Consider the following 18,046-nt stretch of genomic DNA (forward strand, 5'->3'; position numbering starts at 1 on the left):
TACGCCGCCCTTCCAGGGCCACGCCCCTCCGTGACGTCACGCGACGCCGCATCTCTCCTGAATCTCTCTTGTCACCGCCCAGCCAGGCCACTTTCTCTAAAAGAAGACCGCCGAGTTGGGGGCGTGGCAGCGTGTGCTCCGGTGGACCACGTGTCTATTAACGTAGCGCGACGTCGCATTCCTATTCGCCGTTGCCCGGAAAAAGGGGTAGGGAAGGCTGACGTAAAGGATGTCCCGCCCTCTACGTACTGCGGCCAGGAGTGGAGAAGGGGCGGGGCCGCGCTAGCATCCGCGCCATCAGTCCTCAGGTGGCGGTCCAGTCCGTGTTGTATATGGTTTTCCCAGCCAAGCGGTTGTGTTTGGTGCCATCCATGGAGGGCGTGCGCTGGGCCTTCTCCTGTGGCACTTGGCTACCGAGCCGAGCCGAATGGCTGCTGGCGGTGCGGTCTATCCAACCCGAGGAGAAGGAGCGCATCGGCCAGTTCGTCTTCGCCCGGGACGCTAAGGCAGCCATGGTACTCCAGGGCTTTGGTATTCAGGACGGAGGAAGTCCATGTTGGGGCGGTGGGCTGGGCTGTGGAGAACCCACCTTCCGTCCCTGCCGTGGGTCCCCGAGTTCCTACCACCTGTGGTGGCCGAGGGCGGGAGAGGGCGGCCTGCAGGGGCCCGGTCGCGCGGCCCTGCTTCCCGGCCTTTGTCAGCCGCCGGCGACCGGGCCCCATCCGTGCGAAAACCCGCGAGACCCTGCAAACCGCAGAGCAGGGGCACCGAAGGCCCACGAAGTGACAGTATTTTCCCCCGTGGAGAATAGTTTTATGTTTATTTAATACTAGGGCTTGAACTCAGGGCCTGGGCCCTAACCTTGAGCTTTTTTAAACTCAAGCTACCACTTGAACCACGGCTCCACAGCTGGCTTAAAAAAAATAATTAATTGGAGATTAATTTTAGACTTTCCTACCCGGGCTAGAGCTAGCTTCGAACTGCAACCCTCTGATCTTAGTCTCCTGGATAGCTCGGATTTCAGGCCTGAGTCATGCCCTGCCCCCTGCTATGATTTTGTTGTTTAAATGTTACCAAATTATCCCAGCACTCTCCAGACCCATTAATGTACATGGGAAACCCTGGAAAATACTGTCAGAGCGTGACTTAACTCCTCCTAATCTTTTGTATGTAAGCATGAGACTGGGACTGGGAGCGGCCCAGGCCAGTCTGTTAACAAGTTCAAGCCCAGGTTGTGAACTTCCTGGTTAGATAGCTTGGAAAAATGGTATTTTAAAAATACATGAGTCTATTTTAATATATTTTCAAGCAACAGCTGGAAATTGCATTTCAGAATAAGCACCTTTATTATGTAGCTTGAAATGATCTCATCACCATCACTTCCAAGACAGGTTAAAAAAAAATGTACGTTTAAATCGATTTTACACACACATACAAACATTTTTTTCTGTGCTGGGGTTTGAACTTTGGGCTTGGGTGCTGTCCCTAAGCTCCTTTGGTCAAGTCTAGCGCTCTACCACTTGAGCCACAGGGCCACTTCCTGCTTTTTGTATGATTGGAGGTTTGGAACCAAGATCCTCAGATGTCAGCTTTTTGAATAGCTAGAATTACAGGCCTGAGCCACCAGTGCCTGGCGTAATTGATATAGTTTGAAGGCATATTGGGCAGATGTTTTTGTGCTACCTGACGGTTTATGAGAAATGGGAAAACGAGTGAATTTGTTAAGTCTTGTTCCTTTTAAAGTTATTGTTTGAGTTCAAGGCTAAAAATCAGGAAGGAGATATTTTCAAAACAACTATATCTCTTGTCATTTTATATCCTTGAGGGAATTTTTGTGTACTTTTAGTGATTTCTTTTTTTTTTTTTTTTTTTTTTTGGCCAGTCCTGGGCCTTGGACTCAGGGCCTGAGCACTGTCCCTGGCTTCTTTTTGCTCAAGGCTAGCACTTTGCCACTTTAGCCACAGCGTCACTTCTGGCCGTTTTCTGTATATGTGGTGCTGGGGAATCGAACCCAAGGCCTCATGTATACGAGGCAAGCTCTCTTGCCACTAGGCCATATCCCCAGCCCCTTTTAGTGATTTCTTAATGGAGATGTGAGAGTAGAACAAAATAGGTTATGGCCTTTCTAATTTTTTGCAGCTCAATGATTGATAGGGGATATGGAAAACTTGTATGTGCATGGATGTAGGTATATAGACCTTCATGCAGCATTCCTCATAATAGAAAATCTAGAACCAAGGTGAAATACTCAGTATTAGAATTTAGTTTATATGATGTACTCCAGTACTACAGAATATATTTTACTCTAGTTCAAAGTGTATAGCCCCAAAAAGATAAGAAAAATCCTCAATACTTACACATTAAAAAGCACAAGATAGGAAATTACTAAGCAATGTAATATGTATGAAATATATGTGAATTTTCAAAAGTCTACAAGGTATAAAAATACCCTCAGTGTATGACAATGTTTAGTAGATATCCCATAAAATTAATGTTTTATATACTTAACAGGCTGGTCGTCTGATGATAAGGAAATTAATTGCAGAGAAATTGCATATCCCTTGGAATCATATTCGTTTGCAAAGAACAGCAAAAGGAAAACCAGTTCTTGCAAAGGACTCCTTGAATCCTTACCCGAATTTCAACTTTAACATCTCTCATCAAGGGGACTATGCAGTGCTTGCTGCTGAACCTGAGCTTCAAGTTGGGATTGATATAATGAAGACTAGTTTTCCAGGTAATGTTACATTTCTGTGATGTAGAAGTTAAGCACCTTGATATCTCAGTTCTTAATTATTGTGTAATTGTAGCCTGGGAGAAGTACTAAAGATATTCAGGATACAACAGCATATGTCTGGAAAGGATATTTTCCCTTAATATCACTAGATTTCTACAAAAATAAGAAATTATTAATCACCAGGGATGCATGTATACATTTCTCAGATGTAAAGTTTAGTTTTTATTTTTGTTTTGGTGGTACTAGGGTTTTTGTTTGTTTGTTTTTGTTTGCCAGTCATGGGCCTTGGACTCAGGGCCTGAGCACTGTCCGTGGCTTCTTTTTGCTCAAGGCTAGCACTCTGCCACTTGAGCCACAGCGCCCCTTCTGGCCATTTTCTGTATACGTGGTGCTGGGGAATCGAACCTAGGGCTTCATGTATGGGAGGCAAGCACTCTTGCCACTAGGCCATATCCCCAGCCCCTGGTACTAGGGTTTTTTGATCGCAGCTTTCTTGCTCATGGCTGGCACTCTATCACTTGAGCCATATCCCCAGTTCAGCATTTTGCCAGGTAGTTGAAGATGAAGTCTCACAGGATTTGGTTTTGGTTTTTTTTTGTTTGTTTGTTTTTTGTTTTTTTGGCCAGTCCTGGGCCTTGGACTCAGGGCCTGAGCACCATCCCTGCCTTCTTCCCGCTCAAGGCTAGCACTCTGCCACCTGAGCCACAGCGCCCCTTCTGGCGGTTTTCCATATATGTGGTGCTGGGGAATCGAACTGAGAGCTTCATGTGTAGGAGGCAAGCACTCTTGCCACTAGGCCATATTCCCAGCCGGTTTGGGGTTTTTTTGTTGGCCTGGGATGGCTTTGAACTTTGATTCTCCAGGTTTCAGGCTCCTGAGTGGCTAGGATTACATGTGTGTGTCAGTGCTACCAGAGCCTGGCTAACTTGTAAGATTTTGTAACTTTGAACTGTTCTTGAACTTTTACTAAAATCAGAAATGTAGAAGCCATTAATCTTTAAAAGCTCAGCTACATAGTAAATCTGTTGTCTCTCAACAGATAAATACTTGGCTGGCAGTAGTGCCTATGAGAAACAGATTGTATTACCACTTGACTTGATGTGCATTGTTGTTTTAGAATTAATACTGGATAAATAGGTAATCACTAATTGAAGTTTTGGGGTTTTTTGTCAGTCATGGGGCTTGAACTGAGGACCTAGGTGCTGTACTCTACCACTTTGAGTCACATGTGCACTTCTCATTTTCTGATAGTTAATTGGAGACGAGTCTCATGTACTTTCCTGCCCAGGCTGGTTTCAAACCGCAATCCTCATATCTCAGCTTCCTGAATACAGCTAGGATTACAGGCATGAGCCACCAGCTCCTGGCCTAATTGAAGCTTTTAATAGAGAAGGTAGTAGAGCATAAAAAGGAAGATTCAATTTTCTTCAAATATTTTATTCAACCTATTGTTTCTTCCAGCTTTTTTGATTAATCATAGTATGTAAGGCCTTTTCACTTCTTTTGACTGTTCTATCACCAGAAAGCTATCATTGTGTCCACTGACACATAAAAGAGGAGATTTTTTTAGATTGTTTTTAGGGAGCTGTACAAAGGAGTTACAGTTTCATTAATCAGGTTAGGAGTACAATGTTTCTGGGGCATTTTCATCCCTTATTTCACTTTTCCCCTCCCATTCCTACTCACCAGTTACATACTTTAGATGTTCAGAGGAGTTATGCCTTTGGATTCTTCCCCTTCATATACCCTCCTTTAGTTAGTTTGTATAAGTACATAAAGACCTGAGATCTAGCTTCACTTATGAAAGAAAATGTGCCACTTGTCTGAGCTTGGCTTGCTAGGAGGACATACTTTCTGGTTGTCATTAGAATTATAACCATGTACCTAGTATCCAAAGTATGAATGGATGCAGTGTTACTCGTAGATGATCTGCTTCTTTGGATCATTTGACTTGCTATGCTTATCAGTGTAGGTGAGGAAACTGACCAAGGAATGATTCTAAGAGTCTTGAGACAGTCAGTTTTGGGGTAGGCATGAGTAGTATATCGAAAGAAACAAGTGAATCATATCCATCATCTGTGAGTGAAAGCATCAGGTAGGAAATTAGGAACTCTTTTTACTTACTGCTTTTGCCATGTTCACCAAGTTAAGCCATTTTTCTCCCTCTTGCTTCTCCCATTGTTGGAGTGGCAGAGTAGGAGAAATTCTAATGATGGATCTAGGAAACAAAAGTTTTCTCCTAGGTGTGTGCCCCTTGTCAAAGAAATCATGAGGAACTTTATTCAAAAGTAACAATGAATAGAACATAGAATTGTGAGTTATGTATGTGAAAGAAGGATATCATTTTAAGCTAGAAGAATAAGAAGAAACTATAAAGTCAACAGATGTGATTTTGTACTAAACCACACAATGTACTTGGGGGAAACAGGACAAAGTTTGATGAAACCGTTGGTGAAAGGGGATATATGTTTAATGATAACTACTACAACAACCTTAAAGCTAACATTTTTTGAGTACTTTATTCTTTATACTACACAACCCCTTTCCTCTTAAGTAATATCACTAAGGTTTCCATGTCTTATGCTTAGGTATAGAACAGACATTCCCATTTCAAAGGGAGAAAGAAGTTGGAAGGAAAAATCAGTTGTCCTGTGGTCTTACTGTTTTTTATTATTGCAAAACACACATTTAATATCCAACACTACCTTCCTTAAAGACAAAGTTATAAGATGAAGGATCTATCTCTTTTAAACTAACTGGTTTTCCATTTATCTTATGTTAAGTTCTTAAATGTTCAGTCGGTTTACTAAATAGAGACCTGACAAAAATGAATGTGTATCATATTATGCGGAAGATTGCTAATGTATAAGCCCAATAGCTGTAGATAGCTGAAGGACAAGTTTATTTTTCTACTAGTATTCCTAAGGGATTTTCATTTCTTATTGTTGTATTTCTGTGGCCTTTAAGTTATCATTGCCTTAAAGTTACCTTGAAGGTGTCAAAGTTATTGTTAATCATATAAATATTCCCTTTATAAATGCTAAAAAAAAAACAGCAGGACTTCCATAATGGGTTTGCAAGAAAAACCATGTATCATAGTATCCAGGGTAGGTAAGACAGGTGATGCATTTATTTTTATATCTTTAGTGTCCTTACTGACTTTTCTTGATTTGCCTGGTTTAGTCCTCATTTAGTATCATAAAAGATAACGGAAAATGGAAGCGTTTGCTCCAACTAAAGGCCTTAAGTGTAGATTTATATAATTCTTATGATTTCTAAGGATTTTGACTTCAGTCTTCCAAGTAAACTATATACTTGGTAGAATATTCACAGGCTGTGTTTTCCCCCATAATGCCACAGTGTGGTGCTGTTGTGCTTTGGTTTAATAGTTACAAAATTCCCCATTCCTGTTGCTGTCAAATTCCGTATTTTGTGGATTAGATAAGATGTCTCAAAAGTATATGAACATGCATTCATATTGGGGACTTTTTAGACATAGGTAATGAGTTGTGTGATTGCTTGGTTATGATTGTGCTAGATTGCCTCTTAATGTTAATCAGTTTTTTTTAAAGCATACATATTAAAATTTTCCCTTGATTGCCTTATCATATTTAGTTAAAATTCAAAAGGCTTCTTAGAGGTTATAAAGTGAAAACTTGAGGAAATCAACAAAAGGACATTGTAAAATCCTGACAGGCATGTCTTTTTTGTTTTGTTTTGTTTTTTTGCCAGTCCTGGGGCTTGGACCCTGGGCCTGAGCACTGTCCCTGGCTTCTTTTTGCTCAAGGCTAGCACTCTGCCACTTGAGCCACAGCGCCACTTCTGGCCCTTTTCTATATATGTGGTGCTGGAGAATCGAACCCAGGGCTTCATGACTACGAGTCAAGCCCTATTGCCACTAGGCCACATTCCCAGCCCAGGCACATCTTTTTAAGTTAGGACTTCGGGATATTCTGTTAAGACTGAAGTTTCACTTAAAATATATCATGTTGTCTTCCAAACCCAAATTAAGATGATTCTCCTATGACCATATGTAGTATTTATGACAGTCCATTCAAAAGGAAACAGTTTATTGTTCATGCGCTTCAAGTCAGGCATAGTAATTTTTGGAATCCTATTTTCTTTACTTTTTTAAAGGTGTTATCTAGTGTTCTTTAGCCAGCTTGTGCTAGGTATACAGGAATAAGGCAGTTTTTATTGAGGGGCTTCTAGTTATTCTCATTAAGGAAATGAAAAATAAACATAAGACCACCAAAAAGATCCATTCATTGACCCAAAAGGGTAAGACTTACTTGATAAGACTCTAACTTCATAGTTTAATATTTCAGTGTTTAAAAATGAGTGAGAAATTTTACTGTGACCTAAAGTATCACGAATGGAATATTTCCTGGTTAACTAAGAGGAAAGTATTTGAAAACTGTTAAGACATCCGAATTTGGAGTAATGACCTAAGTACTAGAAAGATATTTGGTTACTTTTAGAGGAATTATGGTCTGTGAAGGCAGAGTATTTTTGTTCATCATATTCCTACATGTAGTACTTCAATGTTTTTAGAATTCTAATTGCTGAATTCCATGGGGTGGTTGGTGGTTACATTCCAGTAATTCAGTAATAGCATTTAACATCTTTTTTCCTAGACTTAATTCTTTCTATAAGAAATGCCTGGGCTGGGAATATGGCCTAGTGGCAAGAGTGCTTGCCTCCTACACATGAAGCTCTCAGTTCAATTCCCCAGCACCACATATATGGAAAATGGCCAGAAGGGGCGCTGTGGCTCAGGTGGCAGAGCACTAGCCTTGAGCGGGAAGAAGGCAGGGATGGTGCTCAGGCCCTGAGTCCAAGGCCCAGGACTGGCCAAAAAAAAAAAAAAAAGAAATGCCTGTTAAGAATGAGGTATTAACAGGAGCTAGTATGAATGAAAAAAGGGACTAGAGGAGACAAAGCAGAATACTCACTGTACATATGTGATAACGAAAGGGAAATGTGAAATGAGTGGGAATGGGAGGGAACAGACAGGATGGAAGATACACTGAACAGTTAGGTGGCCATACTAAATTGTAACCCCTTGTACAACCTGTTGAAGATCAGAAAAAAAGGGAGGTGGCAGCTGTCACTTTAAAAATTGTAGTCAACTAATTGGTAGTGCCATGTTTGGAGTTGAGTATTTTAGAAATGGAAGTTTGGGTACATAAGCTGCATTAACACAGCCTGCACTGGGACTAACCTCCAAATGGTTTTCTGGGAAATAATGTAGTCATGAAGGAAAGATACAGGGTAGTAGAACATTTAGGAAGTAACTTAACAATAAACATTCATCTCTTCATCTGGCAAATGTTTCTGTTTCCAAACCTTGTATCAGGTTCTATTATATGCCTAATAAATGTAGAATGTCAAGAACTATGATGTGTTTTAAACTATTAATGCATTGCATAATTGTGTTATATTTGTACGTGTTCTGCGTATTTGTGGAATAAAAGAATGATATAAAGTTACTGTCTAGAGGTAAAGATGAACGTATAATCTTAGTGTTTTGGAAAAAGAGAAAAATAAGATTACTTCACAGTAGCAACTATAAAATATCAAATTTGTTTCTATTTGAAGAAATTATATTAGAATATACTTGCAATAAAAGAATTACTTCCTTACAGCTCCATTTTAGGAGTACTTCTTGTGGATTTCTGAGATGTATTTCTATTAAATACAAGAAATTTGGGCTAGGGATGTAACTCAGGTAGAATATGTGCTTAATACATGCAAGGCCCTGGGTTTGATCCCTAGCATCACAAGGAAAATAAATAAGTAAACAAAATAAATCAATTAAAAAAGGAACCTTGGTTTATTTATTTATTTGAAACTTACAATGGGGAAAAACAACTGAAAACAGGTTTGGTTGCTAATTTTTATCACAGTATTTTTAAAGATATCATTTCACACAAGTATATATGGGTGTTTGTCTAATTAATAATAGACAATTTACTGATACCTCTTTAAACTACCTTTTAGTTTGTTAGGCTAACCTGCATTTTATGGTATATTATTGCCTTCATTCCAGTCTCACCTGGATTTTCTGATACTTTGTTTTGACCTGTGGAACAGCTTTTGTTGTTTTTGTTTTTAATAAAACAGTTGTCTTTAATTCTATATTTTCTCACTTGACAGGTCGTGGTTCAATTTCAGAGTTCTTTCATATTATGAAAAGAAAGTTTACCAACAAAGAATGGGAAACAATCAGAAGTTTTAATGATGAATGGACTCAACTGGATATGTTTTATAGGAACTGGGTATAATTTTTTCTAATTTTAAATATAAAAATCTATAATGGCTCCATTACTTTTCCCTAAAAATAGGACTAAAAGTCCTTTGGTTACCTCATAGTACTGTGCAGTGCCCCAAGTAATTAAGTGAATACCTGAGAGCTTTATGATTTTTATTTACACAGTATTATAGCATTTATTTGGAGCAAATCTAACATATATTTTGAGCTCAATTAGAAAGTACCTGTTCTTTAACTTAGTTTTCTTAACAATCCTGTGAGGAGGAAAATGTTGTTTTATCATTACATTTTACACATGAGAGAATTAAGAACGCTTAAAGTGATTTTCCTTAAGGTCTCATGGATAGTTTGTTTCTATGCTACTATTTGGACAGGGGGGGAAAAGGTAGCCTATAGCCATAACATAGTGTATAACTAGCAGTCCAGATGTGTTGGGCCTAGAGATTTTATGAAAAGCTTTACCTATTGAGTTGAAAGAACAAAATGTCTGTCTGCATCATAGGCACTGAAAGAGAGCTTCATAAAAGCCATTGGTGTGGGACTTGGATTTGAATTGCAGCGCCTTGAATTTGATATATCTCCATTAAACTTGGATATAGGCCAAGTTTATAAAGAAACACGTTTATTCCTGGATGGGGAGGAAGAAAAAGAATGGTCCTTTGAGGTAAGGAAGCCCTATGTCCTTTCCTGTATGAGCTTAATATGGGGTGACTAGTTATTGAATTTATTTTTGTCTTATTGTCATTGTAAAGATGATGTACAGAGGGGTTGAAAATTAACAGGACTAGAATCCCATGCTTGGTGTTTTGATGATGAAGTCAGGAATTAATACTATATAGATAACACTTGAATGATGTGTCTTGGTGAGTTAAATAGACTGGGAAGGGAATGGAGGCCCTGAAATAGGGCTTTGTGTGGGAGCAGCCCGAAGTAGTTGGCATTGGCTCTGCCATGATGAGGGCATTTTTGAAAGATTCAGACTTAGGATGCTAGATCACATATGGAGAATCATTGGCAGCATGAAAAGATTTTTGGCCTCTTTCTGTCATTAGTAATTCTTCGATGCTAGTTAAGAAACAAAACAGACTCATTGAAGCCAAGAAGATATTTGATTCAGTTTCTGAGCCTCAAAATGAGTTAATGAGCTATATATAGGGATGAAGTACTGTGCTCGTTTTGTCTCTTAGTTTTGCCTCCCTGTGTCTTAAGTTGTTTTCTCCTGTCTTTGTGTTTCATAGCTGCCTTCTCAGTTTCTCTGATCTACATGACAGGAAACATGGCTGCTGCCACTCATGAAGCTTAATAGTTAAAAGCTTAACTGATGATTCCCTTTCTCTTCTAAGCCTCAAAACTCCAGAGAAAGGATTCCCTGACTTAGCTGCCAGACCAGTGTGGCCAGGAGCTGCTCTGCTGTGATCTGTCCTGTACTTGCTAAGTTGAGGGCCCAGCAAGTGGGCTATATGTTGTCATGTGGTATTCTGGTATATCACCTGAATAATGTGCTGAGAAAGGAAGTCAGGTCTCCCAAAGTTGGTAGTGAGTAGATATGGTAGGAGACGTGTATTAGTTTCCTCAAGAGAATGAAAAGAAGGATAAAGTCCAGTTTGTACTTTAAAAGCACCAACTCCTTTGGGATGGAGATGTCAAAGATGTTAGGAGCTGGGCTCTGAGTTATAGGATTGTCCATTGAGATGTAGAACACTAGAGAACACATGGGGGTTAAGTTTAAGATAGCATTGAAGCACCCAAGTGAAGATGCAAGTAGTCCAGTGAAATGGACAGTTGAGTTGACAAGATGCTGTATAATCATTAGCCTGGTGGGGGTAACTGAAACCGTAGAGTTTGATGTTGAAGGTATGAAATTATCTAAGGAACAACTATAAATTGAATGTATGAAGAGACGCTCACGTTGAAGCCATTTAGAAGAGAGAAAGGCTTGGAATGGAGCATGAGGATACTGGTATTTAAAGGTGTGGAAGAAGCTAAGAAAAAGAGTTTACTAAAATGACAAGATGTAAAATGAGAGAATAGTACTAGGAACTGGAAAAAAAAAAGGTATTTTGAGAATGAGATTTGACAAAAACTGGTAATAAGGAAGTAGAGATGGGGCTCAAGTGGTATAGTGCTACCCTCGAGCAAAAAAACTCAAGGACTACAACCAGGCCCTGAGTTTAAAGTACAAGACTGCCCCCACTCCCCCCAAGCCTGTTGAGATGGGGAAGGGGTTCTGTCATTTAAGGAGTTTTCTTCCATGTCATATAACAGGGTACAACCATTTTGCTTCATCTGCATTCTTTGGCCATTGTTTTTCTATATACACTCCACAATGTAGCCAAATCACAGTGTGCTAATAACTCCTTACTATCCCTTTCCCTGTTTTTATTTGCTTATATTAATTCCAGGACTTCCCTAGTCCTTCTTATCTTTTTAAGTAAAGTTATACTTGGGGTGCCTTATATATATTTTTTTCATATGACATACCAAAACTTACCTCCTAATCTCTATATTAATCTAGTTGCTTCCTTAATGCTCCCTGAGGGCAAGAGTGGTGTCTTGTGCTCTCTCGGGCCTTCTCCTGGTCCTTCTCTCTGTTTCTCTTTCTCTTGCTCTTTCTGTGGCACTTGGGTTTAAACTCAGGTTCTCATTCCCACAGCTGTGTTGCTCAGCTGGTGCTCTACCACTTTTGCCACTCCTGTAGCTCTGCTTTGTACTGTTTATTGGAGATGGAGTTCAGTGAATTTATCTGCCCAGGCTGGCCTTGAACAGAGATCCTCCAGATCCCAGTCTCTGAGTAGCTAGAGTTACACATGTGAGCCAATGATCATTAAGGATCATCAAATTTAAAATGAGCATTATTTCAAAATACTGATGCTATAGTACACAAAGGCAAACCATCATAACAACTGAGTACAAGGTGGCTATTTATTACTTGACTCATAAAGGAGGAGAGAGGGACGCTAATGAGACTTAGAGAAAGTTAGACTATCTGGATTTATATATTTAATAACCTATATTTACTTGCCTTTTATATTTTAGGAAAGCAAAATAGATGATCATCATTTTGTTGCTGTAGCTCTTAGGAAACCTGATGGATCTAGATATCAGGAGGTAAAATTTCTTTGACTTTTTTTGGTTAGAGGTTGTGGTAGAGTTGTGTTTGTTTTTCTTCCACAAAAGCATGTTTCTTGCTTTATATACAAATTAAGTACTGAAAAAAATCTTAATACTTCATAGTTGATGTAGAAATTCATTATACTCACTGTCTTAGTCATGTTAACAGAGGAGTTTATTTTCGGGTGAATTCCTATTATTTTTATTTTCTATATTGGCAGTAGTGACATAGACAGCAACAATAATAGGTTATAATTTACTGTCTTGTAATTTTCTGTGTTGTAATTTAATAGTACTTCAGTGTAGTTTGCTGCTTTGAAGCCAGTCTTAAAGTTAATATGTAATAAAACAGATTTTTTTTGTGTTTTTTTTAGGTCACGTCTCAGGATGATTCTAAGCCATCCCAGAGGCAGTTTACTATTCTTAACTTTAATGATTTAATATCATCTGCAGTTCCCATGACACCTGAAGACCCTTCATTTTGGGACTGTTTTTGCTTCACAGAAGAAATTCTAATACGAAATGGCTCTAAGTCATGATGTGATTCCCTATGTGGAAAAGGAAAGTGAAAATTGTTTGTAATCTTCCATATTCAGTGAAAAATAAATACTTGATACAATCAAGCTTCACAAAACAGGTTTTGAAAAATATCTAAAAGCTTTTAGGTACTACAGAGAAACCTCCAGTTCAGGACAGCCCACTAGAATTTTTGTTTACTTATTCCTGTCCAAATGGCATTGTGTTGAGGGAAATGGAAAGGGTAGCAGAATCTTTTAGTGATGATACATATGCATTGTAGAAAATATAAAAATGCAATTAGAGTAAAGGAAACATTTCAATCTACTTTTTCAGATACCTACTCTTAAAACTTTGGTATCTTCTCTGACCTTTTTATTGATAAAAAGAATGCAAATTAACAGGGTCTTTCTTTTAAAAAAGGGAATGTACTTGGGATTTTTTAAAACTGCATCTACTGCTCATAACATCTCTATCACATAAACTTGTGTTGGTTTTAAAGTACCCTTGGTATGACTAACATAAATTAGGATGCTCTTAAGGAGAGATTTTTATTTTGCCTAACACCAGCTTCTGAGGTGTTATTAAAGACATCTTTGCCTCAGTTATTGAGTTTGCCTTAAGCTCATCCTCTTCCTCTATCATCATAACTGCTGCTGTAACTTTGTTTTTTATCTTCATAAAATTACATATATAAGACCATTTCTTGTATAATGTTGATTTTACCAGGGAGGAAAACATCCCCCCAAAGCCCTCAGACTTTCCCCTAGTCCCATCCTCTCACGTTTGGGTGCAGCGTCTGACCCTTTCGTCACTATTAGAAGTAGACTCTTAGAAAGGAAGATGCTGAGGCAGGTGCGGGAAGATGGCGTTGAGATGAAGCTTTACTTCCTGCTGTAAGAAAATTGTGCCATAGTGTACTTGTTTTCTTCTGTGTTGGACATCTTGTCGACAAGTTATTACTCTAAGCAGTAGTGCAGTGAAAACCTTTGTACATATTGAGGTACATCCTTAGTTATGTTCTCAGGCAGCTTTTACAAGTGGAATGACTGGCTAAAAAGGCTTAAACCATTTTTAGAACATTTGGTAAGTATTAGCTTGCTCTTCACAAAGGCTGTCCAATTTATACTTCCGGTTATTAGTGTACATATGACTGTTCCTTTGTACTTCCTGGGCAACTATATGGATTTTTTTTCCTGTGCCTTTATAACTAAAAAGCTTATCATTTTTAAAATTTATATTTCATCACAAATCAGTTTGATATGTCAGTGTTGTTATCAACTCTTTGTATTCCTTTTTTTTTATGAGCCTCTTGTTCATCTCTTTATTTTAGTGAGTAGAACTTAAAATGCAAACGTAATATATTAAGATGTCAAGACCATCATATTGATTGACAGAATCTCTCATGTAGCTGCGGTTGTGGTGCCTGTCTGGGGGAGTTAGTCTAATTGTCTAAATACCAAGAAGTAAAATAATGTCATTGTTTCTCTTACTAACATTAAAAATTGTGTGTAAACTGTACAAAACTAGGTACTTAGTAAGAAAGTTACAGTATTTTTCTTTTTTAAATTTTATTAAGCATGGTTAGTTGTTCCCAGCATAAGAAATAACATTTTTAGATGAACAAGTAGGATTTCCATGAGTGTAATGGTGATATGAAAAACACCTGTCTTGTCATTGTATTAATAAAGTGATGAACAGTTACAGAATTTTTATGAGCATGAGTGCTAGATTTTTTTTAGACTTTTTCTGTTTCTAAATCAAGTTACACATGTACATCGTTTAAAAACAAATCAATCCATATTTTTCTTTTACTGGAGGAAAAATACTACTGCTATGACTTGTCCCCATTAACCCTGTCCCTAGAGCAAGCAGTTCCACTTCTTCACCCAAACGATTTTCTTTTGAGACAGGTTATCACTGTGTCCCCTAACGCTCCAGGGCCTCCAGCTCCTTATTCTCCTGCCTCAGGCTCCTGACCTGGTGATCGCTCGCCACCATGCCTGGTTCCTTTCAACTCCAAATTGATTTTGTTCTTAATTATAACTATCTCTAAGTAACATTTATTGCTTTCACTCAGTCTTTCCATTTGATTACTAATCTAAAGCTTCTTTCTTTTTTTGGCCAGTCCTGGGCCTTGGACTCAGGGCCTGAGCACTGTCCCTGGCTTCTTCCCGCTCAAGGCTAGCACTCTGCCACTTGAGCCACAGCGCCACTTCTGGCCGTTTTCTGTATATGTGGTGCTGGGGAATCGAACCTAGGGCCTCGTGTATCCGAGGCAGGCACTCTTGCCACTAGGCTATATCCCCAGCCCCTAAAACTTCTTTCTAACATAGCACGCTCTCTTTTTTTTTTTTCTTTGCCAGTAGTGGAGCTTGAACTCAGAGCCTTGGGTGCTGTCACTGAGCTCTTTTGCTCAGGGCTAATGGTCTACCCCTTTGAACTACAGAGCCACTTCTGGTTTTCCGGTGGTTAATTAGAGATACGACTCTCACAAACTTTCCTGCCCAGGCTGGCTTGAACCACAATCCTCAAATGTCAACCACATGAGTAGCTAGGATTACAGGTGTGAGCCACCCTTTATCCTCCTTTCCTCCTCTAGCAGAATTGTAATTAATTGTCTATATTACTGATTACTTGAAGACTTTGTTTATATTCATATTTTGCGTATCTCAGGAATGAAGCAGATGCAGCTAAAGACTGCTTCAGTTTCATCATCCTTTCATCTCCAGAGATAAACTTTATCGTACTTGTAATTTTATTGTGTATATGAGTGTGTACTCAGTACATAGAATTTGTGTGTGTGTGTGCACGTGCACATGCGCGTGCGTGCATGAGCTTATATCATTATTTTCCCCCTTAGGAGGACTAAATCATTGGAGTGGAATCTCTGGGTGCTGGCTAAAAGTAAACATAGAATAATTGAACTTACCTAAAGGAGTGTTTGCAGTGGTTACTTGCCATAAAGCAGCAATTGGGCACCTAGAAATGTGCATTTTGCCTGTTTTTATAAAGAGCATCCCCAAATAAGCCAATAAAGATAAAATATAGCATGTAAATGTGCCCACATTTTAAGAGTTTCAGAAGAATTTTTTTTCATTTGAAGGTAATCTTAATGCTATTAAATTCACAAATATGCTAATTTAAATACCCAGTCCTATGTATCTAAAACACACATGCATACATACAAGTATCTATTCTCTCCACATGTCAGCGCCCATTCATATCATGGTTTGGAAATGAGAATAGATTCCCTTAAATTGCGAGTCAGTAAGGTGTTTCTTTACAGTTAACTTTAGCAAAGTTCATACAAAATAGTAATTAACAATGATCTTTACTTGTTAACTCACGAGGAAACACCTTCAAAACTGCATTTTGTTAAAGTTTCTGTACTAAAATGTAGAAAAACTGAACACAAATATTGAAAAGTTAAAAATTCCTTAATTTTTTATTTCTGGTACCACTACCACAATTTACAGGGCAATATACCTGATGTAATGAAGAGAAAAAAAGACAAAGCTACAACAGATAAAAGACCTCAGGAATGTACATCTAATTGACACTACAGTGCATTAATCAATAGCTGCACTTTTTGCAAACTGTGGCTATGACAGTCCTGAACAAGAAGGGCTTCCTGTTTAAGCTGCAGTAACTTTTCTGACTATGGATCATCGTTCCTTCTGTGGCAGATTTTTACAGTTCCTCTAAGGCATTTGGGACGACTGTCTCAAAGTAACCTGCAGCTTTCCTGACAACTCCTCGCTCTCTCTCCTGCTAAGAACTGTAGCCCTTCTGTCATTTTTAAAACCTGCTACTATATCCATCACTTCCACCACCAGATCCATAACCACCACCATATGGACTGCCAGAGCTTCTTCCACCAAAACTGCCCCCCTTCATGGGTCCATAATTTGACTGCTGTTGTCCACTGTAATTTCCAAAATCATTATAGTTTCCACCACCACCATAGTTACCGCCACCAAAATTTCCTCCTTCATTGTAACCATCATATCCTCCTCCTCCACCACCATATCCACCACCTTGGTTTCCATAACCTGGTCCACCACCACCACAACCTCCTCTACTACTATAACCAGGACCACCGCCATAGTTGCCACCATCACCTCAAAATCCATTGTATCCACCATCACCTCCTCCATAGCTACCTCTGCTGCCACCACCTCCACCACCATAGCCTCCTCTTCCACCAAAGTTTCCACCACGTCCAAAATTACCTCCACCACCTCCAAAGTTTCCTCCATGACCCATAAAGTTGCCAGATCCACCTCTTTGTGATCCAGCAGACTGCATCTCTTGTTTAGAAAGGGCCTTTTTCACTTCACAATTATGCCCATTAATAGTGTGGTATTTTTGAACAATTTATCAACTGTATCATCATCAAAAGTTACAAAAGCAAATCCTCTTTTTTCCACTCTGCCTGTCTTCCATAACTTCTATGGTTTCAATCTTGCCGTATTTTTCAAAGTAGTCTCTCAAATTATATTCTTTTGTATCTTTAATACCACCAACAAAAATTTTCTTCACTGTTAGATGGGCTCCTGGCTTCACAGAATCCTCTCTAGAAACTGCTCTCTTTGGTTCTACAACACGTCCATCAACCTTGTGGGGTCTAGCACACATGGCTGCATCCACCTCTTCAACACAAGAGTAAGTCACAAAACCAAAGCCCCTGGAACGTTTTGTCTGAGGATCTCTCATTACCATACAATCTGTGAGTGTGCCCCATTTCTCAAAATGTTCTCTTAAACTATCATCTGTAGTTTCAAAGCTCAGACCACCAGCTCTGGTTCCTTTGGATCATGGCCCTCCATTTTGAGACCGGACTCTCCTCTTCCAACTCGAGTTCAATATCTCAGAAGAATTTTTCTTTTGCCTATGAATATATAGTCACTGTCAGGCTCTTTATTTATTTTGCCTTTAAGGTTATTTAGTGGAAACATTGGACTGGAACCAAAATTAGGAGAAAAGTAACATTGCATACTTGGGGAATAGCAACTTGGTTAAAATTTGTGCAATTTCTCTCCTCCCCCCCCCCCCCCCCCGCCGCCCCCACTTTTGCGGCTCACCTTCAGGAGAGTTGCCCATCTGTAAGCTCACCCCTGCTGGTGTGGACGCTGTCAGCATTCAGTGAGCAGGAGCCCATATGTTTGGTGATCCTGATAGTATTCAATTTTCTGTGATTCTCAATATCCTTTAAAACTCGTGCTTTTTCCCGTATCTCAGGAGTGAGAAGCTGAACTGGGCCTTTCCCTTCTCAGACTTTCCTTCTATGTTCTATGTTAAACCTGGCTTTCTGCTCGTGGCTTCTGCAAATGAAAGGGGCCATTAGGGTAAGATTGAGTGGTGAAAAGGAGAAGAAAGCCTTGCAATGGTGGCTCACTCCTGGA

General features: G+C 39.3%; 1 protein-coding gene and 1 pseudogene across 1 annotated transcript; one reads left to right on the forward strand and one right to left on the reverse strand.

Moving 5' to 3' along the window:
• The first annotated feature begins 267 nt into the window (after nucleotides 1-267).
• On the forward strand, nucleotides 268-14,344 carry Aasdhppt (aminoadipate-semialdehyde dehydrogenase-phosphopantetheinyl transferase). The gene is made up of 6 exons (XM_048343769.1): nucleotides 268-515; nucleotides 2,512-2,737; nucleotides 8,897-9,018; nucleotides 9,514-9,675; nucleotides 12,048-12,119; nucleotides 12,497-14,344. Exons 1-6 carry the CDS (start codon nucleotides 333-335, stop codon nucleotides 12,659-12,661), a joined length of 930 nt encoding a protein of 309 aa, XP_048199726.1. The 5' UTR covers nucleotides 268-332; the 3' UTR covers nucleotides 12,662-14,344.
• A 1,857-nt stretch (nucleotides 14,345-16,201) lies between these two features.
• On the reverse strand, nucleotides 16,202-17,470 carry LOC125349539 (annotated as a pseudogene).
• Nucleotides 17,471-18,046: the final 576 nt, after the last annotated feature.

The sequence above is a fragment of the Perognathus longimembris genome, chromosome 3 (assembly GCF_023159225.1).
Source record: "Perognathus longimembris pacificus isolate PPM17 chromosome 3, ASM2315922v1, whole genome shotgun sequence".
In the NCBI taxonomy this organism is placed as follows: Eukaryota; Metazoa; Chordata; class Mammalia; order Rodentia; family Heteromyidae; genus Perognathus; species Perognathus longimembris.

What these genes read in the sequence shown, in the direction of transcription:
- Aasdhppt (XM_048343769.1), top strand. Translation starts at nt 333, where the DNA reads ATGGTTTTCCCAGCCAAGCGGTTGTGTTTGGTGCCATCCATGGAGGGC. An exon ending in AAAAAGAATGGTCCTTTGAG is followed by an intron (nt 9,676 to 12,047) that starts GTAAGGAAGCCC and finishes TTTATATTTTAG; the next exon opens with GAAAGCAAAATAGATGATCA. An exon ending in ATGGATCTAGATATCAGGAG is followed by an intron (nt 12,120 to 12,496) that starts GTAAAATTTCTT and finishes TGTTTTTTTTAG; the next exon opens with GTCACGTCTCAGGATGATTC.